At 39.1% G+C, this 25601-nt stretch overlaps 1 protein-coding gene across 2 annotated transcripts in view; it reads right to left on the bottom strand.

The window, feature by feature from the left end:
* Positions 1–25248, bottom strand: part of LOC136873815 (BAG family molecular chaperone regulator 2) — a 50823-nt gene extending 25575 nt beyond the window's left edge. Inside the window, exons 1-3 of one of the 2 annotated variants that reach the window (XM_068227578.1) lie at positions 24685–25248; positions 11530–11885; positions 2085–3863 (exon numbers count right to left, since the gene is read on the bottom strand). In XM_068227578.1, coding sequence (XP_068083679.1) covers positions 11551–11885; positions 24685–24922 — 573 coding nt within the window. In that variant the 5' untranslated portion in view covers positions 24923–25248 and the 3' untranslated portion in view covers positions 2085–3863; positions 11530–11550. Of the gene's footprint in view, positions 1–2084; positions 3864–11529; positions 11886–24684 lie in introns of those variants that run through there. The other variant, XM_067147071.2, reaches the window with a different exon arrangement.
* Positions 25249–25601: the final 353 nt, after the last annotated feature.

Below are 25601 nucleotides of genomic sequence, written 5' to 3'. Positions count from 1 at the left end.
TTCCTGCAACATACTGCACAGGCTTATATAGTTCACTTTCATTTGCAGTTTTCTACCGTTTTCTGTTACATTTGTTGTAATTTCAACCCAAATTACACAGCAACAGAAATATATGAAGTATTCTAAAATCATATATTTATGTTGCAATTAAGACTTCATACACCAAAAATTATCTTAAAACTTTTTCCCTCGAAGACTTGTGCCTACAAGATGGCTCCAAAACATCTATGGTAAGTTGCCAGCAGTAATCTGTATGGATGTTGGACACCAATTTCTCTTTGCGTCTCCTTTCCATTTCTAATAAGCCCTAATGGAATCATTCCCCATGCCCATCACCGACCTCACCAAGGTTCGGTGGGAAGAAATTCAAGTGCGAATGGAGGAAGTGAATCTTGAGGGACATATTGCATCCCAATGTCTTGTAAGCCCTCAAGAAATCTTCCACCATATCTTTTTTTCTTCTTCTTCTTCTTTCAACAGGAATGAGAGCCCTTTAATATAATCATGAAAGAGATCACATATTTGTGGGCTTATAAAGATACTTTCCTTTAGTTTTGCCTCTCAACCTTTGAAATTTTCTCCTTAAATACTGAAATGCCCTTTATGATTTGTCTGTCGCCATAACGTTCTTCGTTAACACCCCGTTTTATATGCAATGGGGGCAAAATTATTGTGGCGATAACAAGTGGCAATTTTTTTTAACACTTTTTGTCCTAATACTACAAAATTTGAGAATCCTGGCTGCATTCCTGCCACTTTTAGATCTGCACAAATCTGCCACCCATGTTCTGTACTGCTCAAAGCCTTAGAATAGTTTCCATACTATCACAGGTTTCATATTAACAGAAAGGAAACTTGACAGATGGATATATATTTCCGTTATGCAAAAGCAAGGTTTTAAAACATTTTTGACGAGTCCATGAACATACATCAATCTTGAGGATCATGATCTCTTCCCAGAGCCACCATTAAGCACATTAATATCAATATGGGACATTCACTGTTCATTTTCTGTAAAACAAAATGAAAAAATGAAAAACAAAGTATTACTCCTTGTTTTTGAATGATATTTTTGTGCCATGTTGAAATATCCCATCCCTGAAGACAATATGAAAATCTCTGCTTGCGTTTTTGGTTAATTTCAAATCTCTCGCAAGATCATTTAATTCAGGTTGTGATATCAAATGAGGTTCGAGATATTGTAAGCAATTGCAAGTAGGGGCGTTATACTTTTGCGCCGATATTTTGTACAATAGTCCCCACGAACATAAAATTGGGAGAAATTTTACAATGGCGAGACATTGCAAAATAATGAAAGTATGAGCTTTTAGGCCACTAGGATATCACCTGGCAGATTGTATAAACCTAAGTTCTTAATTCTGCTGCACAGTACATTCAGTATAGAAGTACAATGACACTTAACCAATACAAATATTCACCCACAACACAACTGCACAGATTGAGGCTTAACAACACAGCTTCATTCTAGTAACAATAGCAATCCAAAAGTTCAGTATACCTGGATATTTGGGGTGGGTGTGTGTGTTAACATTTCTTTAGAGTAATAAAACAGAGGTATAATAAGAAAGTTGCCCAGGCAGGGAGATAACAGCACCTTCCACTCCGTAAGTAACAGTCCCGCTATAGGGCGCGTTACAAATATCTCAACAATGATAGGCGATACAAAAAACTAATGTTATTTTTGTGGCCAGTGTGTTCAAAAATATGGTATATGATATATTTTGTGTCTGAGAGCAAGTCACTGTTGTACTGTATTATTTGAAAAATTTTATAGGATATATGACAGACATTTTCACATCCAAGTGCTCATTAATGCTTAGTAACTGAACTAGGATTCAATAATTCTGCACTCTGGAGTGCACGATTTGAGACCTGACCAACTATATATATATATATCTATGAGAGCAAATGGGTTGTCTAACAGTGTGTGTTTTAACAAGTTATATTCTACTTCAAAACCTTACGCTCATTGGGAATAAAATATCAACAGGGTAAAATAAAACAAGCAAACACACCTGATAAACAATTTCTAGGAAATTGCCATCATACACAGCACATGAAAAATAACCATAGTTTATTACATAACACAAAACATTTAACATTTGTTTAAAAAAAAGGCACATACAGGAAAAACAAGAATTTACAAAGAAATCCACAGCAAAATTAATCATACACAATACTGGAGGGGAAAGGTTATTGCAGCAAACATTTTATAAGTAAGCAAAAAAGCAAGCAAACTAGCTCTCAGGTTTCTGCAAATTTATATCGTGATCACAGCTGTGGAACCACAAGGACACTTCATTTCAGAAATCCCCTGTGCATTGGCTGGCATATGAATCATGGTTATAATGATAAGCTGGTCACAATGCCACTAGGATATGTTCACTACTATAAAGCACAAAAGTTTGCAGTTTCAGGTCTTCTGATCATTAACGGCAGGATTTTTTTTTCCAACTGTACAGCAATATTGCTCACCTGATATGCACCATAATTAGCTTGGTTTCTTAAGGAGTAGGATAAATTAACACTGCTTTGTTTGTAAGGAATTCCCTTGTTCATAAACTTCTTACTACTCCTTTTCGACCTTCATTTGTTAAGATTACTAATTAAAAGATAGGGACACTCAATAATGATTCCAGCGTGATTTTTCAATAACACCAACACGAAAATAAAATTATTGTACAAGAAGTGAATTAGCAAGTGAGTAAATTATCACAACTGAAAACTCCTGAATGTATAGGCTGAATTTTTTATTTTTCCTATAGCTCATTCCATGTTAAGAAAACAGTATTGCTCTTATGAGAACAGGATTGCCATATTGAATGGCTCTACTCAACAGCATTAGGGGAAAACCATGGCATATATTCTGGTGAAACTCAGTACTTGAGTACAAAATAAAAGGAAGAAAGCTGCAAATAGTTTTCGAAAACTAGGGTACAGGTACAGGGGTTGTAGGGCAGGGGAGGCTTATTTTGGTTTTTGTAGCATCACTGATAAACTACTGCACATAAGACCTCAGTATTGAAGTTCAAGGCAAACTGGGAGAAAATAGACAATTTTTATAGATTCAGGGTGGGGTAAGCACTTAATTTCATTTAATAAATTTGCCCAGGTAACGCCAGGTACTACTGTGCATTTATATCGGCCTACGAAAAGAACGGTAACAAATGTGCATATGAAAAAGTGGTAAATGTGGCAAAAATAAAATGCGCTTAAGAAACAAAAGCTAAGTAACAAAACCAAGCACAAATAATAACACATTTCTGTATTAGTACAAGTAATGCCATGATGTATCGCTGCACACCACAGCATCAAAATCTTACGTAAACAACTGCTGTACAGTACAAGAATATTAGAATACGCACAAATTAATGGATGACTTTCCTTCAACTGTGATAAGCTGCCGGTCAATCACAGCGTAACGGATTACGAGTAACATGTACCAGAGCAGCTCAGAAGAAAAATGAAGGCAACAAAGCGATGGCTCTTGCTGCCATTGTGCTTCCTCCCTGCGAATGTGTTAAATAGAAAATGTTACGTAATTATTTTAATAACTCACTGGCAAAAATATGCCTCATCCATTTTTTTCTTTCATAATACAATATAAAGTACGTTATAATATTCCTTAATCACGAGGAATTATGAGTGCCTAAGAGGGGGATGTGTTCACTTCTTGTAGCTCCGTAAGAGCAATACTATTTTCTTAAGATGGAATGAGCTATAGACAGACTAGGTACCACCTAGCACCAATAACATTTGTTTGTCACGATGCATATACACAATGCTGCTGTCCGTGATTGTTGGCAATACGTTTACGATGCTGATGTGATCGACTGAATTATCTGCAAATATTAAAGACAAAGAGAATTAACGCTACCCGAGGAAGATGATATTCTGAAAACTGTGCCTGAGGCCATCACTGAATCACAAAGCAAGATGAGTGATACTCAAAATATATTCATATCTGGCAATAGCAGAGAGCTCCTACACCAATGTCAAGCTTGAAAAATGTTATAAGACTTTCCTTAGTATAAACATAATAGTCATAACAGCTTCAAAGTTAAGTTCTGCTGGAAAAAGAACGGCAAGAAACTTTATTCACAAGAGATTTTCCTCCTATGTTTACACCTTTACCCATTTAAATAGCTTGTTGATGTTCTTAGCATTGGTATGTTATTCACAGTTAGACACATGTAGTACAATTTTGACAAATAGTCTTATGGCCGGGGGGGGGGGGGGGGGGTAACAAAATTTGAATCAAGAAATTAACTCATTGGCATTCAATTATTTTCCTTGAAAAATGCACCTTGGAATGATATTTTTTCCTACATTTTATGTTATGGATGCTACAATGGTTAAAAGCATACTGCATCAAACTAACAGCATTTTGGGTTACAGTTTAACTTACACAATTAACTGAAGTCTTAAGGTATAGTACATCTTGAAACAACCATCCATGTGGAGGGCAACTTTGCATTTGTTGCACTCTGAACAGGATTCCTTATGGATTCCATGCTCAAAACAGACTACATCTCCTTGATGGGGCTGATTTACTTGCTGTAGGAGCAATCTTTTCAGTAAAATGAACCCAGTGCCTTCCCTGTAGTCCCTGGTGTGCTACCTTAAGATGGATGCCCTCTGACGACTTAATCAGGAAGGGTGACATCTTCCAGAATTTGCTCTGCAATGTTGACTCAATGATGAGCTGCTCCTCTTTCCTTGTGCTCAGCATGTCATGTATGTAGCTAGAATTCAGCAATGTTATATCCAGGAAGCAGAAGTATAATTTCTTGTACCCTTTTACATACCTGTGCACGAGAGGATAGGATGCCAAGCGCTGGTCATGCGAATTCACACCAACCTTTCCTGAACTGTAGTCCACTACAATGTTTGGACTTAGTTCCTTCTTACCTTGGCCATACTTCTTTTCAACCTCTATGAAGTGTAGTGTAACATGTGCTGTTGGCATGTGTACAGGCTTCTTGTCGATCCATTTTATAGCTAAGATACCATTTCTTCAAACTTGTGGATTGAAGGTAGGTACAATGAACTTACTTTGGTTGCACTGTTCCAATTGTATTAGTGTCCCTCTCCAACAATGGCCTGAGTAATGTAGTAAAACTAGTACCAATTGTCCATGTATATTGTTCTCCAAACACCAAGTAATTCTTTGCACAGTTCAAGCACTCGCTACCTTTTTACTTGTTAGCAGCTGAATTCCATCCCCTGCCCCACCCACATCCTGGTTTTCCTCTTCCTGCATAAACCTTGAAGTTCCAACAATATGCACTCTTAGGCTCGCATACTTGTAGATTTTCAGTCCAAATCGTGCCTTTTATGAAGGACTGTACTGGACATAACGTAATCTACCTCGGAACTGCATGAAACTTTCACCAATAACTACTTTTTCACCAGGATTATAAACTTTCTGAAATCAATCTAAGAGAAGGTCAATTACTGGTCTTAGTTTTCTCAATTTATCCTTTTCTGTTTGTTGTGAATCTGTGGCAAAGTGCAGATATCTTGATATTGCTGCGAATCTTTTGTAGGGCATTGTTTCTCTAAATATAGGGAACTCTACAACCCTCGTTTAGTCCAATAACTTTGCTGTGCTGATTTCTTTGTAACATCAATATACAAAGAGCTAAGTGTGCTTCTAGCCCACCTGGAGTGTCTGAACCAGCGAGTGTCATACGACTTTTCATTGGGTAGTTTTTATTTGCAAAGGCATTAGTTTCCATGCAAATTACCTCCCAAAAAGAGTCGGTAAGAAAACTACTCCTCATATTCTGTAACATCACCCAGATGCGTCCTGACTAATATTCATCTCCCCAACAACTACAGAGGCATCGCCTTTCAGAATATTACCGATCAGATTCCATTTCCAATTGTTCGATGTGGTGAGGTTATGTACGGAGTTATCTTCATCCCCACTATCACTTTCACGAGTGGAGTCACAGTTCTCAGACACACTATTACCGCTAAAACTACTATCAAATAATGCTGAGTTATCTTCATCACCACTATCAAGAAGAAATTTCAGAATTATTTCACCTTCCTCCTTGCAATGTTTACCCGACATCTTGCTCAATAGCATTCATTTCATGAACAAGATGACCTACTTTAAAAGTAAAATATACATTCATGAAATGGCCTTCGGATAACAACACTGGCATCTGAACACTTAACACTACTTAGGAATATAATCCTAAAGTGCAATATCACAATCTAAAGAAATCTATAGACTCATTTCCCACCCAAGTACACTGTGACGGTTGTACCCGTCATTGTAGCGCAATGGGTTAATGATACAAAACGTGCAATGCAATGTTACCCAGCAACCGTGCAGGCTGTGATAAGTATTAACAGATGGCCACGACACAGACATACAGAAGACTTACCAAAGAGGCCTCATCTCAACATACTCAAGAGAACCGATTACTTCAACTGTGGTAGTTTCATAAGTTCCGAGTCAGTTTCCCCTTTTCAATGCATTGAATCCTACACTTTACTCCAAATTTCATACAGATGAGTAAAAAAGAAGTTAGGTGCAAACAGACGGAATTCTGAGACTAGGCAACTACAACATACTAAACCCCTCAGAAAAGTAGAAACACCTAGATTATTATGGACCAGTCTTCACTTCCAAGAAAGTGTAAGACAAAAATATGCGTTCTATAATATGAGGAAATATCGAGTGCAACACTGCAGTGCATTAAAAAGAAATCACCATTTCAATATTTTATGTCCTCAAAAATAACCGTAAGGTGACAGTGTAACTTTCACAGAAAATTCTTAGTTTGTTAGGGCTTAAAAATACTGCCCAATCATGTCTGGATATTGAGAGGTTCTTAGGGCCAATTGCATAAACGACGAATAGTTTTAAGCCTTAGGACAATGTGTAAGTTAGGCATGATGCTCAGCTGGTGTTTAGCTAGACGTCATTTAAAGTTTCAATATTGGTTTGGAAACGGAAATAGAAGTATCTTCCATACAATGCTTTGCTTGTGGCAACCAATGACATTTGTTGGTGCACGTACCAAACTTTAATCAGCTGTTTCATTCCTACACATTACTCCAATATGGCTAAGCACGAGCATGACTTGCACACAAAGCTTGCACACAAATATCGCTTTTGGTGGAAATGATCTCAATATTATCGAGACTAAAGTGATGCCATTGTACAAGGAAATGTAGCATAGAAGTGTGTAGGAAGCATTACAAAGAGTAATCTAAATAGCATCGGCAAAGGGAATGAATCTATAGTACTGTGTAACCGAATGTGTTGTACAGGCCATATAAATCTAGCTTGCATTCTGGAGATCATAGGTTCGAAACGTACATCGGCAGCCCCGAAGATTGCTTCCCGTAGATACCAAATTTTTACACCAGGCAAATACTGGGGCTGTTATGGCCATGGCTCTTTCTTTCCAGTCCTTGCCTTTTTCTATCTCAGTTGCCGAAAACTTACCTGAATTAGCATGACTCCACAAAAAGAAAAAAACCCATGCACAAAACCTAATTTGAAGTGTCACTGATGTGCGAGCTTACTTGGCAGTAAATATATAACTTTAATCCCTCCCAGTTGATGTGACAGCCCTCTGATGATTGGGTCAAGTTATTCTGATATGTAGTGTAAGTGACCTGTAATTCCAGAGAAATTATCCAAAATATAATAACGAGGCTAGACAAACCCCAGGTGCCCAGTCACCATGGCGATAAAAAGAATGTTGATGTGCCCAACATTTACAAATTGTAACTGCTAAATTCCTGTCTGAGAAAAAATATTTTTGGAATTCATTTCCGCTCTGAAAATACGGAAGTAAAAAAAATAATTTGGTGGCATTTAAAAATATCTACAGTAAAATTTGTTCCTAAGGTGTTTTGTTTCTTGTTGCTGTTACTGTCTCTAGAATTTTGAGCTGTAGCTACTTGAATAGTGCACTGTGTTTTCCTTTTTACTGAAACTTTACATCTCGCAACCCAATGTTTATAACATAAGGAAGTGAAAATAATGCAAATCTTACTTTCAATTCCTTTTAGAGGAGAGATGTGTTCATTGCGATGTCTAAGAACCCACCATCATCCCCCCAGAAGTACATTTACTTTTATAACCGAATAAAGAGCAGCACCCGCCATCGTCCATGGCTAAAGTAGCTACTTGCATTCTTATTGGTCAACGTGAACTGAATGTGAAGTCACTGCCATCAATGTTGATAAATACATTGCGTTACCAACCCCAGCTGAATAAAACCACAAACAAAAAACACCATGTAAAGAAAACCAGACCAATCGTGTTTCCACACGAAACTAGAGGCCTAGGGCCGCTTTGTAGCTTTTAACCGTCGAGACCAATGGTCTAGTCCAGATCCTATCCTCAACATCCGCACAGCAAGAATCAGTCCAGACCAATCTTGTTCCCACAGGAAACTAGAGGCCTAGGGCAGCTTCGAATCTTGTAACAATCACCACCACCAGCTACCGAAGCACCACTCGCTCATTAGTTCCTAAATAAAGAGGTTGGCAGCACTGAGCAGCACTTGACAACATCCTTCCCGAAAAGGTTGCGAGCGTGTAAACAAATTACAGTCATTCGGCGCGCAGCTGAATGTAGTGAGTAATGGGCTGCGAGAAGTAAAATATAGATTCATTTTTGATAAAGTTCTTTAGAAGAATTTCTCTGTAGTGGTCCCCCTACTCAATATAACATTGATACAAGTCACTTGAACTAAATAGTATACCCCCTGTACGAGGGGGACGCAGACAAAGAATACACCCACAGCATCCCTGCCTGACGTAAGAGGCGACTAAAAGGGGCAACCAAGGGATGATTAAATTAGAACCACGAGACTACTTGTGATTAGTACCATTACATGAAGAACACTATGGGTCGACGTTACTTACGGTTAGTACCACCCTGTGAGGAACACCATCGATCTGTGCTACATAGGAGGAACACTATGGGTCTGGGCGGTGCCTATGGTTAGCATCGTGTGTATCTCGGAGGCGGGCACTCGGCTGTACAAACTAATGTCCATGCAAGAAAAGGTGCCATACACTGCGCTGGAATGTCTGTTTCCCTGTGTTCAGAATGGGTCTGTGTTACCTATGAGTAGTACCATTATATTAAGTACACCATGGGTCTGCATTGCCTGAGAGTAGTACCATTCTGTGAGAAATACGTCTTGCCTGTGGGTGGTACCATAATGTGCAATACGCCATGGGTTTGGATTGCCTATGATTAGTACCATCAGGTGAGTGGCACCAAGAGTATACGTGGCCCATGATTAGTTCCACTATGTGAGGAACATGATGGGTCTATGTTGCCTGCGAGTGGTGCCCTTATGTGAGGAACACTACGGGTCTGCGTTGCCTGCAAGTGGTGCCATTATGTGCAAAATACCATGGGTCTGCATTACCTGCGATTAGTACCACCATGGGACTCGCCGATGTTATTTATCATTTAGACAATGTATAAAACCAATATTCAATCAGTCTTGTTTAAACACTGCCGAGAGCACTGTTTAACCTCAAATGAGAGGATTGAATCAAAATCGGAGGTTATGTACCATGAACCATGTAATTTGTATTATCGTGCTGAGATGATTCCGGGAAGAAAGGGTACCCCGACGGCCTCTCTGTGGGTCACCCGCTGCTAAATTGCTATTACTTTGACATGTACGGGGATATTTTAAAATAAGGTTTCGGTTTTCAAGAGACTTTTCTTGAGACTGACAAAAAGGGACAGTCCGGTAACTGTCAACCTGAATACAATTCTTGGCAACCAATATATTTTATTATATACATGGGGTAATTTCCAGGTCACTTCGACTACATCAGAATTTACTTGTCCCAATCATCAGAGGCCTGTCACATACATCAACTGGGAGGGATTCACTTATATTTACTGCCAATAATAGTGAAAACTAAAAAAGTAGGTTGTATGTGGGTTTTGATATATAGCGTATAATCGTGTAAGTTTTCAGCAACTATCAGATAGGAAAAGGGAAGTGGTGGTGGTGATGGTGATTGTTTAAAAAGGACTGGGGAAGAAGAGCCGTGGCCATAATCACAGTTCTAGTATTTGCCTGGTGTAAAACAGAGAAACTAAGAAAAACAATCTTCAGGGCTGCCGATGATTTCTTTCGAACCTATTATCTCCAGAATGCAAGCTACATCTATATGGCCCGTACAACACTCCGGTACACATGAGTACTGCATCTTACCTTCGTCGAAGCTACAGTATTTATGAGTAGATTACACTCACTGTAACAACGCTATAATCAAAGCTACACTTTCCCGTATGGTGGCATGTAAATAATGAGATTTAAAGTCGTGCTCAGCCATATTTGGGCAAACAGCTGACTGCCGTTCGGCGAGCGCACCGACGAATTTCATTGACTGCGACAAGCAAAAAGTTGCGTGAAAGATATTTCTATCTCCATAGCCAGTCCCTGCTATGAATGGTGTGAAAATGTTGCTCACGGGGTCGGTTGGTGTATGCATTTCAGTGGGCTTGGCAGACTGATATGTAATAGCAACTCTGGCTCGGTGAGGAAAGCAACGGGAAACTACCTCACTCATTTCCCTAGTATGCCTCTTCAGTGATGCCTAGGCCATCTATGACAGCTGATGGCAGAGCTGTTGACGATCCCACCAGCGGCATTGCTGTCGGACTGAACATACATACATTTTCAAATATTGAAACTTTAAACGATATCTAGTTAAACATCGACTGAACATTCTTTATGCAATGGAAGATCGTGCTTGATTTAGATATTTTTAGGTAGACGTTGTCTAAGGCCTGACACTAGTCATCGTTTCTGGAATTGGCCCATTGTTTAACCGTAGACAGTAAATACCATTTCTGCAACTGGCCCTTAATGTTTGATGTCTAGTTCAATGAACTAATCATTGTATGTTTTCATTAATAGTCCATGTTTTGAACATTCTGTTAATTTCTTGTTGTGATTTCATTTACTACTTGCTTATTGTCACCTAAGTTGTAATTTTGGTGTTTCATGTTTTCATTCATTTTCAGTTTAGTTGCTATTGTTGCTTGAATCATAATTTACTTTATGTTATCTGTGACAAGAGAGCATGCAAGCTTGCAGTCTAATTTGAAATAACAGTATGATAAGCCATGACAACTTTACAAAACACAGTTCCACTATTCAGTAGCCAGTTCCTGGTTCTTTCTATAAAATGAAGTACCGTAATTGCAAGTCCACTTAATCACAAGGCAAAAGCAAAAATCATATGCACAACACAGATGTTTTCAGGTTTGCTTCCAGCATGAAATTAAATGCTGCCTACCGATGTTTAAATTCCTTCAACATGCACTCATTACACATTCATACACTAACACTAAGTGAACATTGTAACATGATCACAAATTTTATATGCACTCTCATCCTCATTTTTATCTATCAGCAGACATGCACAAACACACACAAGAGGAATGTATCGATAAAACTCTTGCAAAAACATGAAAAGATTCACCATTACCTTTAGCACAAAGTCCTCACATTATTCCGAAAGTTGATCAATATATTGCAGGAGTCCTTGCAGTCGCTTCTTTACCCTTTTCTGGTCATCCAGAGTACACCCCAAGATAGCAGATTCGAAGTTTTTATCAGTAGCACCTTGATTCTGTGATGAACAAGCATTCATGAAGGCAATACACCTAACCTTTGTTCCATAAGGATCAGCACGCAAGGTTACAATAAGGCCATCGATAAATCTATTCACTTGATGAAGAGCATCCTCTTGAGTGACATCTCTGGGAGTTTTCACATGAACCTCAACAGTCAAGCAACGATTAGCAATGATGTCTGTGTAATGCAGAACATCTTCTCGTTCACCTAAAAAAAAAAAGCCCATTAACAGCTCCACATTCTATATCTAAGAGTTCAGAAGTCTCAATCACAAATATAAACAGAAGAAATTAAAGATATCAAACACTTTTGCCATCAACAACAAAATTACTATTGCACAACCAAAGTAGGTTTATTGCCTTGGCCTTAGCAGGTCCGAAGTATGAGCCACCCCACACTGAACGAAGGGTGGCACTTAACGCCCATATATTTTGTAGTTCCATTATTTTAAGGACATTTAAAATCTGATGTACACTAATTGCAGATAATACAATATTAACAAAATAAGCATAGAAAGAATAAAAATGAAGATACTATTGTGCGTTTATCATAATTTACAATCTTAAAGCCGAAAAGCCCATATCATGTGTACAAGTACAGGCCGAGACAGCATCAATGTTAACAATCTTAAAGGAGTTTACTCAGTTTTAAAGTCTGACAGAGAAATCCGCCCTCTTCTAGAGTACTGTACTTTTTTTGTTTACCATCACAAACAATATGACTATTACTCCGTGATTGCTGTTGAAATTTAGTCTGCTTTATAATTGCCAATCTACTGTTACGATATTAACCAAATTAAGCTGTGCACTTATTGAAAAAGTTCTTGTGTGATAAATACAACTGAATAAACTATTCCAATGTTACAAGACTGTACACATCAAAGGACACATTTTAAATGTTTTCTGAAAAGTAATAATTCCAATAAAAAGAAAACATTTTGTGGCACAAGTACCACCTTTGGTCTCTCTAATATTCTACAACAATTTTCTTAACTGAAACCAATCTACTGATCAGCATTATTGAGGAGTGCACATCCACAATTACTGTATTTGGCCCAATGACCCATTCCACCTTTGAGCAAAAGGGCTTCGGGGTCCTGTACTTACAAACATTGACCACCACCCCACCACTTTTGCTTGTTCCAGTTTGCATAATTAAGAAATGTGTTCTACAATCTATTATAAAAAGAAAAAAGGAATAAGAGTGTGTTACCATTTATAAAAATTTATAAAGTCCTGAAACTAGGAGAAGCCTCAATACTATATACTTTCATACCAGTGGACTTATTCAAGATGAATTCCTTGGTTCGGTACCATGTTTACCCGCAAGAGATTTTAATTCCAAAATGTTTCCACCTTACAATAATACAGAATCATCTTTCCACCCTCAGCAATATTCCACCTCCAGCCCTAAGAAGCTCTCCTAAAGGTTTGGAAAAACATTCAGCAGAACCCCCAACTACCCATCCAAGATATTACGCACACTGAACATCAACAACTGAAATCAAGGAAACCACCCTGGCGTACAGCAATGGATCTTGAACGAAGCTCTTTTCATGTTAACAGTTCATGGAAAGCCCAGTGGGATCAGCCTTCAGTAGTGAACAAACATCTAGTTGAGAATCCTTCCAAACGAGTACGAGAATTTGATCTTCCACCAAGACGACAGTAGAGAATCGTCAATCTAATAAGAACTGGACAAGGCAGATGTGGTTATCTATTGTGCAAATGAGGTTGGAACAGACTTCTTAATATCTTAGCAGAAGATAATGTCCCACAACAGTTAATAGATAACATATACAACATGTACAGTGACAACCTTATTGCAATAAAGTTAGGTAATCATCAGACTGAATGGAAACCGATCAGCAGAGGTGTGAGACAAGTTTGTGGACTTTCTCCTTTGTTGTTCATAATCTCATAATACAGGAATGGAGGCATGAAAGGCAGGGATCAATCCCAGTCAGCAGATATCTCACACATCTTGATGCCATACTCTTTGCTGATGTTGCATTGGTAGCATCATCAGAAGATGATCTTCAGTGGTCAGTATTTAATCTCCAGAAAGTCTCTTCAAAATTCGACATGATCATTTCACCACAAAAGAGCAAAATAATGGCCTTCAAGGGGAAGGACCCTATCCCCAGTAAAATCTGTTTAGATAATAAAATTTTGGAAAGGGTCAACGAATTCAATTATCTGGGATACAATTTATCTTACCAAGGGGAAATTGATATCTCTGCAAAAATAACCAAATTTACCAGAACAACAGGAATCATAAATCATATCATGAAGCCATCTCTTGTCCAAAAACACTCGCTTACGTCTTTATAACACTTTAGCCGGACCAACCCTTTGCTACGGCAGTGAGGCATGGACAATAAAAACTCAAGACATTCCCAGAATTACAGCATGTGAAATGACGTTCATGCGCAAAACAGCAGGCTATACGAAATGGGATCGTATAAGAAATGATGATGTGCTTAAAGGACTGAATGTGAAATCAGTAATCAATTACATCTATGATTACCAAGAAAATTGGAAACGTCATGTTCAAAGGATGGAATCTGGAAGACTACCAAAGGAGATCCTACGCTATCAACCGAGAGGACAGATCTATAGGACGTCCAATGAAGCGATGGAAAGAAAATGCAAGACCGTAACGGGCCACATGGCCCAGTACTTGGAAGGATGATGATTATGACATAACCTCTCCTGCCCATGGGCCAACCTCACCTTCCCGAGATGAAGAAACCTGTTCCCACAGATCAGGCCCTGTCAACAGAGTCATGGCGGTATAACCGTTACATCCATTATAGAGAAAATGCTGTGATTTCAGCTAGTCCATTAGCTGAGAGGTGGCAGTCCCACCAAGGGTCTTACTTCCTTCAGGCTAGCAACCCGTCGGAAGGACATTTGATTGCTTTCAAGTCTTGGAAAAAGTAAAATGCAAGACCGTAACGGGTCACATGGCCCAATACTTGGAAGATGATGATGATGCAAATGAGGTTGGACTAGCTCTGCAGATTGTGATTGTGGTGTCTCTTCTCAGTCAATCCACCACATTGTTGCTGACTGCCCAATTCGAGCTTTCAAAGGAACGCTAATGGACATTCACCGCACATTGGATGAAGCAGTTGATTGGGTCAAAATAATAGACCTAGAGTTATAGTATTGTACGGACTTGTGACTACGCACATTTATGCAGAACTATATGCATGTGTGTAGATAGATTCATCATACAATAATAAATAAACAAATAAACAAACAAATAAATCTTTCCACCCATCCACTCAGGGACATTGTTTTATCTATGAATGGGACTAACTTGTCTGGTCGCCTGCGCTACGAGCCTGTCTCTAGCCAAGATTTAGCCTTGCTGTAACACTGCCAGCGCTCGCCCGGGACCGAGAGCGTTTTCGCATAGGATTTCCTAACTTTGTGAAGGTATTGTGTATAGGGGAGCCTCTCCCAGTACCGGCCGCCACGTGTTTTTCCGAAACGCAGCTAGATGGCAGATGTTCACTGTGTTTGCTATTTAGATACAATGACAAAGGGATGCCCTACAGAATCTTTCGCGCCTGTGTTCATTTCCTTGAGAGCTGTTGTGATGAGAAGTTGTCATTGTGTTTTCAGTCTGTACTTGCTAAACTTACGGTCTTTGTGTACCAATCTCTGGTGAGTTGATCTGTTTATTCATATTTATTATATTCGTAGTTAGATAAGGTATAGATAGTAATCTTAACAGCGTTATTGGTAGACTTGTGATTAAATTAGAAATTTATATATGTTGCCGTGTATATTGCCCAGTACCGGCCACGTGTCATTTCCCCAGTACCGGCCATAAAATTAATTTATCATATAAATATAATATTGGATTTCTTGCTTTCCAGAAATATTTTATCGATAACGGAAGGCAAATCGAAAGGGCAATGGTTACTGGTTACCGGAAAACATGAAAGAGGCAATTCAGATGGTTACGGACGGAAAATTAAGCGTCAGGGAAGCATCAACGCAGTATTCTGTTCCAAGAAACACATTGGGAGGTAGAGAGAGTAATAAGAACTGGTGGCGAAGTGACTCCACAGATGGGAAGAAGAATTGATGCTCAAAAAGAAGATCCTGCAGAAGCAACTTCTTCCAAAGTTGAAATGCCTTCTACATCACAAGAATTTCTGAAGATTGTAGAAAAAATATCCCCACAATCAGATTTGACAGAAAGGAAAATTACCATAAGAAAGAGAAGTGAAAAGAGTGAAATTCTAACATCCACTCCCTATAAGAAAATGTTGGAAGAAAAAGACCAGAGATTGAAAGAAAAACTGGAGAAAGCTGATGAAAGAAAGAAAATCAGACATACAAAAGTGTTTTCAAAAGTAAAAAAAAAACCAGTAGAGCTGCGAAGAGAATTTCGAGTCCGAGAGAAAGCATAATGGCACAGGGCAATCAGGCGATCGAGAAACAGAATGCATCATTTGCCTGGAAACAACGGACGAAGCTTGGGTTCAGTGTGTTTCTTGTCAGGGTTGGGCACATCTTCGATGTGCAGATCAAGAGAACGTTGACTTTTACAAATGTTATCATTGCATTTAGAACTTTTTATGTGTATTCCACTGAGGTTTTTAAATATCTTGTTTAAACTTTTCTAACTTTGATATGCAGGATTATTCATTTATCGTGTAAAAATTTGACTTTTACAAATGTGACCATTGCATTTAGAAAATTTGTTTGTGTATTCCACTGAAATTTTTTAATATCTTGATTGGACATTTCTATTATTTATAGGTTTATTTATTTATCGTGTAAAATTTGCTTTATGTATTTGCATTGTTAATTAAAGTTTTGTAATGTCTCACTGAAGTTTAAATGTGTATTTGTAAGGTATCACTTCATTTTTAAATAATAAGAGAAAGTCTGGCTGGCCGGTACTGGGAAACATTTTTTGTATTGTGAGGTTTTGTAAGAATTCTATCTATTGTTATAATGGACATTCACACTCAATTTCTTCATGTCTACTCAAGGCAATTGTAACAATACTGTGTCAGGCCTCTTAACTTGATCAGATTTATTGCTGACCATTCTATTTCTAAACAATGAAGGAAAATTATTAGGTGGCCGGTACTGGGAGAGGCTCCCCTATACACATGCTCATGTAATGAAAATGGCATTGGAACAACACACTGAGCACTAAAAATGTGAATAATTTACTAAACTGAACCCTGTATTGATAAAACTCTCGGGAGTCTTGCAAACGACAGGAACTTGTGCTGATAAGTGAATTACAGCAAAGTGCTTGGTAGGAGACAAGCTCGCAGTGCTGACGACCGCTCGAGGGACAATCCCATCAGATAGAACAATGCCCTTATATGATCCTTGTTAAAGGTTTCAGCCAATATTTGACCATATCAAGAGACTATTCCAGTTTCACTATATACCTCATCAGCATGCAAGGGTAGATGAATCTTTAGTGAGCACAAAATTCCACTCATCTGACGCAGCACCTTCCTAATAAGCATCACAGGGAGAGCATTAAGTTTTGGATGAGTTGTGATCTTATCAATTACTGTTTGGGATTTTATTGCTACAGAGGAGCAAAGAGTGATTTAAATAAAGAAAAATCTAGCAACAGGAAAGATTCCACACGACCTGAAGGGAGACTAAGTATTTTCAGAGGAATGAGATTCATGTATCAGGGAACCAAAAGAAAGAAAGAAAGAAAGAAAGAAAGAAAGAAAGAAAGAAAGAAAGAAGATCACAAAAATCTTGTGCTTTTGTCTATCCTGCAGAGAAACTAAATCAACAGTCAAGAGACGTAGAGGACAGCAAGTTGAAGTAGTAAATGAAGCCAGCTATAGTCCTCAAATACAACAATTCGATGGAGGGAGTGGACGCATCTGACTTGATTTACATGTACTTCGAGGAGTGCCAAATCCTAAAATATTTGAAAGGAATGGTAGTATTTTGTATGTTTGCACGAGTGGAGCCGAACGCCAACTTGATTTATAAAGAAAATACTTTAAGTACAGTTGACACAGCTCGAGTTCACTTCCTCCACAATAGAATTCATAAAAAAGGAGTGGATCCAGAACAACCTACTGAATAAAATCTTACCCAAGCTTCATCCACCAAAAGAAGAGGAACTTCTGGTGAAAAATGGTAGAGTATTGGAAAGAGGCATTGTGTGCAGCAAAAAGGATTAACCCTCAGACACTCACTAGGAATAGACGCAGCATTACTCACGCGGGCTACATATGTAGTCCAAACTGAAATTCAATCTGAAAGACTCGAACGTGCTAATTTCAGATTTCTTTGGTAATATCCTAAATAGTAGTATATATAAATATTCTAAGTCAATTTTGAAGACCATATGTAGGTTTTCCTTTTGCTGAGAACAGCAAATAAAAACCCCTGAAGAAAAATTTGATTACATCTCACACTAAGGGAAATCTACCATAGAAACCGAGAAAAAAAAAGAATTGCAGCTTTTAAATGTAGCCTATTTATGTATATACCCAAATACCTACATTAGAACATATTTGCATGGTAAATGAATAAAAACAATAACAGGTTAAAAATTGTCAGAGTTTCTGCGAGCATTTTAAGGAATTTTAGCACTATATCAAAACACGCATTTCTGTAGTATCGGTAAATTTTACATCACGATCATGTTCAAACTTGTTTCTTAATTCACCTACATAAATATTTGTTGCTGTGGTTATCATTTGTATTTTACCGCTCTCTATAAAATGTTCTAAATAGTCAAGTTCAGTTTTCACAGTACGAGCAGATCCCTTACGGCCAGGAAAGTACATGATAATGTAATGAGTTTTTGTACGCACATCATTACGTGGATGGTCCCTTAGCCACTTGAAATTGCCCTTGGCATGAACCATCAGGAATTATTGCTGCCAGTACCAGCATTGTCATTTGTCGCTGGACCCTCGGGAGGGGTATATTCCTCACTGCTTGTACCTTCTTCATATTCAGTTTGGTGTATTTCGTGTGTAAGTATATCCTGTTCACTATCGTCAGTATCACCGCTAATACTATCACTACTTTCATCTAATCGCTGACTGATCTGAAAGTCATCTACTTGGCCGCCTGCGCAGCGACGTTTCCTTTGCTCAGTCATTGTCAGCACTGAAACAGCAATGCTCGCGTGGGCTACTACTGTAGCCCAAGCCACTTATAATCCATCTGGCGCCTAAATGGCGCACCTAGTCAAGCCGGAAACACACTCGCCAGTTAACTGCAACACTGACAGGCAGCTATGGAGAGTATCAACATTCCTAGCAACAAATATACTCTGTACTACAACGAAATAAACTGCAGTTCTGTTAAGAGTTTTGGCTTGACATTTGAGCGCCGCCCTTTGGCGGAGTAAGTGAATTAAACAGCCAATCAATCATAGTCAGCCGATCGCTCCGATGGAGAGCGTTAGAATCGTAGTTCTGGTTACTAGTGTTCTCATTCTGTTTACTATAACCACGTGCTATCAGCTGTGTGTTGGGTTGTGCTCAACTCCTTTTGCAGTCAATCTTGACAAAGCACCAACAATGACTGCAAAAAAATAATGAGTTGATTGAGTGGTTGAAGGAGCACAATATTTCTGTTCGCGATCTTGTGCATCTTGTGAAACAAAACAAGACCTAGTACCCAGTTTATGTGGGTGATGATATAGCCAGGAGGCATGGGCATAAAGTTGTTCACCTTTCACCATACCATTGCCATTTTAACACCATAGAACCGATTTGGGCCCAAGTGAAGGAAAATATAGCTGCGAATAACTGACTTCACAGCATCGGAAGTTGAAAGACTTCTTTGGGAAGCCGTAGGCCGAGTAATTGTGAAAGACTGGAGCAAGGTTGTCAGACACAATCCGAAATAGATGAACCTTGGGAGATGGAAAGCATCACAGACTTACGTTGAAGATGTTATCTTGTTACGGTCAAGTGAGAGTGAAACTTCAGGAGACGATTACAATGCCGATAGCGACTCAGAAACGAGTCTGTATTCCCTTGTAGGATATTTTCTTCCTTATGAGAAATTTAATCGATTAGCAACGCGAGTTCTATATAGTGAGTAGAAATTTCATTTCATTCTCTCACGTTTTATCTGTTAGAGCATAGATTTATTTTTATCTTATAGCCTTATCCTAAATATGTTATTTGTTACTGTTAATCCTATTTCTGGACTTACATTTGAGTATATACATTTCTACTCAGGTTGTGTGCTGAGGTTATAACTGATTCACAATGCTTTGTGCAGTTCCTGAAGACCATGTGGAGATTGTTAAAAAACCAAGAAGTCTTGTATTTATAAAAAAAAAAAAGTCAAAATACGGTAATTGGCTTGGGTGCTGGGACTTCAAGGATCGTCAGTAACTGGGTTTGGCATACATACATTATCATTATAGACTGTTATGTCTTCCAGCGTTCAGTCTGCAAGCCTCTGAGAATTTACTAAACGTCGCCACAATCCTCGATTTGCAACTAGTGTTGTGGCCTCATTGAGTTCTATACCTCTTATCTTTAAATCGTTAGAAACCGAGTCTAACCATTGTCGTCTTGGTCTCCCTCTACTTCTCTTACCCTCCATAACAGAGTCCATTTTTCTCCTAGGTAACCTATCCTCCTCCATTCGTCTCACATGACCCCACCACCGAAGCCGGTTTATGCGTACAACTTCGAGTTCATTCCTAAATTAGCCTTTATCTCCTCATTCCGAGTACCCTCCTGCAATTGTTCCCACCTGTTTGTACCAACAATCGTTCTTGCTACTTTCATGCCTGTTACTTCTAACTTATGAATAAGATATCCTGATTCCACCCAGCTTTCGCTCCCGTAAGGCGAAGTTGGTCTGAAAACAGACCGATGTAAAGATAGTTTCGTCTGGGAGCTGACTTCCTTCTTACAGAATACTGCTGATCGCAACTGCGAGCTCACTGCGTTAGCTTTACAACATCTCGATTCAATCTCACTATATTAGCATCCTGGGAAAACACACAACCTAAATACTTGAAATTATCGACCTGTTCTAGCTTTGTATCACCAATCTGACATTCAATTCTGTTGAATTTCTTACCTACCGACATCAATTTAGTCTTCGAGAGGCTAATTTTCGTACCATACTCATTGCACCTATTTTCAAGTTCGAAGATATTAGACTGCAGGCTTTCGGCACAGTCTGCCATTAAGACCAAGTCGTCAGCATAGGCCAAACTGCTTACTACTACTCCCTGCCATTTTATACCTTTCAGCAGATGATCCATGTAAACTACGAACAGCAAAGGTGAAAGATTACAGCCTTGTCTAACTCCTGTAAGTACCCTGAACCAAGAACTCATTCTACCATCAATTCAAATTGAAGCCCAATTGTCAACACAAATGCCTTTGATTGATTTTAATAATCTACGTTTAATTCCATAGTCCCCCAGTATGGCGAACATCTTTTCCCTCGGTACCCTGTCATATGCTTTCTCTAGATCTACAAAACAAACACAACTGCCTATTCCTCTCGTAGCTTTTTTCAATTACCTGGCACATACTGAAAATCTGATCCTGACAGCCTCTCTGTGGTCTGAAACCACACTGGTTTTCATCCAGCTTCCTCTCAACCACTGATCGCATCCTCCCTTCCAAGATGCCAGTGAATACTTTGCCTGGTATACTAATCAATGAGATACCTCGATAGTTGTTGCAATCCTTCCTGTTCCCTTGCTTATAGATAGGTGCAATTACGGCTTTTGTCCAATCTGAAGGTACCTTACCAACACTCCACGCTAATTTTACTAATCTATGAAGCTATTTCATCCCTGCCTTCCCACTGTACTTCACCATTTCAGGTCTAATTTCATCTATTCCTGCTGCCTTTATGACAATGGAGTTTATTTACTATCCTTTTCACTTCCTCAAGCTAATTTCACCAACATTATTTTCCTCCTCCCCACGAGCTTGGCTGTTTGCAACACCACCATGATGATTTCCTTTTACATTGAGAAGATGTTCAAAATATTCCCTCCACCCCTCCAGTGATTCCCTGGGATCTATGAGTTCACCTGAATTACTCAAAACACTGTTCATTTCCTTTTTCCCTCCCTTCCTAAGATTCTTTATTACTGTCCAGAAAGGTTTCCCTGCTGCTTGACCTAGCCTTTCCAGGTTATTACCAAAATCTTCCCACGACTTCTTTTTGGATTCAACAACTATTTGTTTCGCTCCGTTTCTTTCATCTACGTACCAATCCCTGCCTGCCTCGGCCCTTGTTTGGAGCCATTTCTGATAAGCCTTCTTTTTACGTTTACAGGCTGCTCTCACTTCATCATTCCACCAAGATGTTCGCCTTTTCCCATCTTTACACAGTTTTTCCTAGGCGTTCCCTTGCTGTTTCTACTACAGCATCCCTGTATGCCACCCATTCACTTTCTATATCCTGAACCTGCTTACTGTCTACTGTTCGAAACTTCTCACTAATCATATCCATGTACTTCTGTCTAATTTCCTCGTCCTGGAGATTTTCTACCCTTATTCGTTTGCAGACAGATTTCACTTTCTCTAACCTAGGCCTAGAGATACTTAGTTCACTACAGACCAGATAGGGGTCTGTATCATCGAAAAATCTGCGAAAAACTCTTACATTCCTAACAGATTTCCTGAATTCAAAGTCTGTTAAGATATAGTCTATTATGGATCTGGTACCCCTAGCCTCCCATGTGTAGCACTGAATAGCCTTATGCTTGAAGAATGTATTCGTAACAGTTAAACCCATACTAGCACAGAAGTCCAGCAAACGCTTCCCATTCCCATTAGCTTCCATATCTTCCCCACATTTACCAATCACTCTTTCGTATCCTTCAGTTCTATTCCCAACTCCTGCATTGAAATTGCCCATTAGCACTATTCTATCCTTGCTGTTGACCCTGACCACGATGTCACTCAATGCTTCATAAAACTTGTCAACTTCATCCTCATCTGCACCCTCACATGGTGAATACACGGACACAGTTCTTGTCCTGATTCCTCCCACTGACAAATCTACCCACATCATTCGCTCATTTACGTGCATAACAGAAACTATGTTGCGTGCAATGGTATTCCTAATAAAGAGCCCTACCCCAGACTCTGCCCTTCCCTTTCTAACACCTATCAAGTACACTTTATAATCTCCTACCTCTTCCTCATTATTTCCCCTTACCCTAATATCACTTAAACCTAGCACATCCAGATGCATCCTCTTTGCTGACTCAGCCACTACTACCTTCTTTCTTCCATAAGCCCCATCGAATTCCATTTTGTTCGCCAAGTTGTTTCCAAGGAGACCCTCGCCTGTCAAATGGGAGTGGGACTCCATTACTCCCATAGGTCCGAGGCTTGCTTAAAGTGTTCTGAGCTCGGTAAAATCAACAATGATAAAATATATTAATTTGCGCAGTATTAAAATCCCACTTGGTAAAAGAACTAGATTCAAACTTCCATGAAAATTTAAGTTTCACATTCACTGGCTAATATGCCTCCTAGTTTTGACAGAGGAATGTTCATTTTCAGCAATGACACATTAAAATATTCCAGTAGAATTTTCTAGGGCAACAACATCTTTAAGTATTAGCAGTGATGTACATCGAAAAAGACCCGATAAATGAAATCACCATCACTCTTTAGAACAGTCTCTGTGAAATTCTACAAAAAATCAAGAGGAATGGAATTTCCCTTCAATTGATAAGCAAGTGGTTTCTTTTAATGCAGCCAGCGGTTTTGTTTGATCATAAAAAGATCAGTGACAGCGAAGGATATCATGGTCAGTGTTTCCTGGGCTTGTAGGCCATGGTCCAGAAGCATGCGATGGTCCCAACGTTTCACTGAAGACTGCGTTCGGCATCATCAAGGGGTTCCGAGTGACTTCGATAGCAACGAAGCTCATAGTGGAATGGAGTGGTGTTTCAATTCTGTCTCATTTAGTGCAGCCTAAAGTACGCTACTCGCCTACTGGTCCGCCGTGCTGGAGAGGCGGAACTGGAACATAACTCCATTGCACTATGAGCTTCGATGCTATCTAAGTCAGTTGGAACCCCCTGAAAATCTGAACGCAGTCTTCGGTGAAACATCGGGACCATCGCATGCTCCTGGACCACGGTCTACAAGCCGACACCGACACGATTCGTAACGCCGGCCGTGAAAGCCTCAACAGCAAGGGATGTGTTCACCTGCAGACAGAATAAGATCCACTTGTTGCATGCTGCAGCTCAAAAGTCACGATACCTCACCGACCTTACTAAATAAATCCCAATATGGAGAAAGCTCCAGATGTACAAAATATGAAAGGAAGTCTTATGTACAGAGAATTTCAAAGGAACTTTGAACTGTAAAGGCTGAAATTCGGTTTTAACAATCCTTTACGTTCTAAAAGAATATTAATAACCCCCCTGCCCTCTAATGACAGAATACTTGTTTCCATGAAACATTGTTTTAAATTTTTATCCCTGACACTTGAATGATTAAGTTTCTATTCCCTTCCCAGTAGTTTTCCAAATGTATTCAAAAATACACAGAAAGTTTATGTAGAAACTTGCACAAGTATAGTTCTGCTTGCTTGATAACACATACTGAGTAATAAGATTAAGAAGCAAGCAGGTGTAAGCCTTCTCTCATATTTACTTTGTATTCATTACTCTAAATAATTTAACTGCACACATAGATGGCCCTAACACTTATTAGACCTGCTGGTAGACAGCATTTTCCCAGTAATCTTCCCACTCAACTTTCGTGCTGGTTTAAATACGTTCATCTTGAACCAATTTAAATCAGCCCACATCGTATACTAACCATTATTTCAATTATATCTAGTGGAACTGACGAATGAAACTGAATATACACAGGTTCACAAAGAAATCTGTACTCGAAAGGTTATGGCAAGACAAAAACGATATAGAATCTTGTTTAAAAAAAACAAGAAATAATTTGCGTGATGTCGGTTAATATGAAGTTATGTTCACATACAATGACAGTACGTACCTTCATTTAATTCCACCATCATGTCTGAATTTCTCAGGGTATCGAGAGTTGTCAGAAGTGTATCTCTTTCTTCTTCTAGCTTGAGAGCATCTCGTCGTAAACGTTCCACGTGCATTTCCACTTGATCAAGTATATCAATTAGTCGATCTTTAGGCGATTTCTGCGGACTGCCTGGATTTGATTCCACAATATGAGGCTGCATACCTGAATCCGGTGCTGGACTTTTGTCGACATCCATAGTATTCCAATTCTCTGTGAACGGCAAGGGAATACTCTGCTTAAGCGCCACAATTGCTGTTTCTAGGACGAAGGTAAAAACTAGACGATTTACTCTGAGCTCTGAAGAATGGGTGCAATCAGCACCTCGTACACGATACGTGAGCAGCAGACTAGGAGGCAGACAACCTACTAACACAGCTGCCTGCCGTTTACCTTTTCCAGATATATCTCGATAGCCAAAGCAGTCTTGGTTTCCAGCGTTGCCAACTCTTCAACACTCACAAATATATTGCACCAAATTTTTAAGACTGAAATAGTGTTTGTACTAAATTTCTCTCAAACTCAGCGAATCCGACGATCCACATACAATTCTCGATAGAATTAGAATTACAATAGCTTTCACAGCCAGCTAGGTTTCTGTAATTCGTTCTACTACAAAGTTCTACTGCGTTCTACTATGTTCCAGAAATATCCAGAATGTATTTAATGGTGGTGACATCGAGAAACATCTTCCAATTACAACATCTTTGATAATTGTAGTAATGGTGGGAAAAATGAAAGCTTTAAAAGAAAGCTAAATTGTATCATGGATAATTTTCGATGATATGAGTTAAATAAGTATAGTTTCTCTCCTCCTATCCCGCCTAGACCAACGACGCTAGACCAACTACAACTTCGGTACTCCACTCCTCTTTGTT

Source organism: Anabrus simplex, chromosome 5, assembly GCF_040414725.1.
Source record: "Anabrus simplex isolate iqAnaSimp1 chromosome 5, ASM4041472v1, whole genome shotgun sequence".
NCBI lineage: Eukaryota > Metazoa > Arthropoda > Insecta > Orthoptera > Tettigoniidae > Anabrus > Anabrus simplex.
The sequence above is the reverse complement of the archived record's forward strand: the minus strand, read 5'-3'. Positions and strand labels throughout refer to the sequence as shown.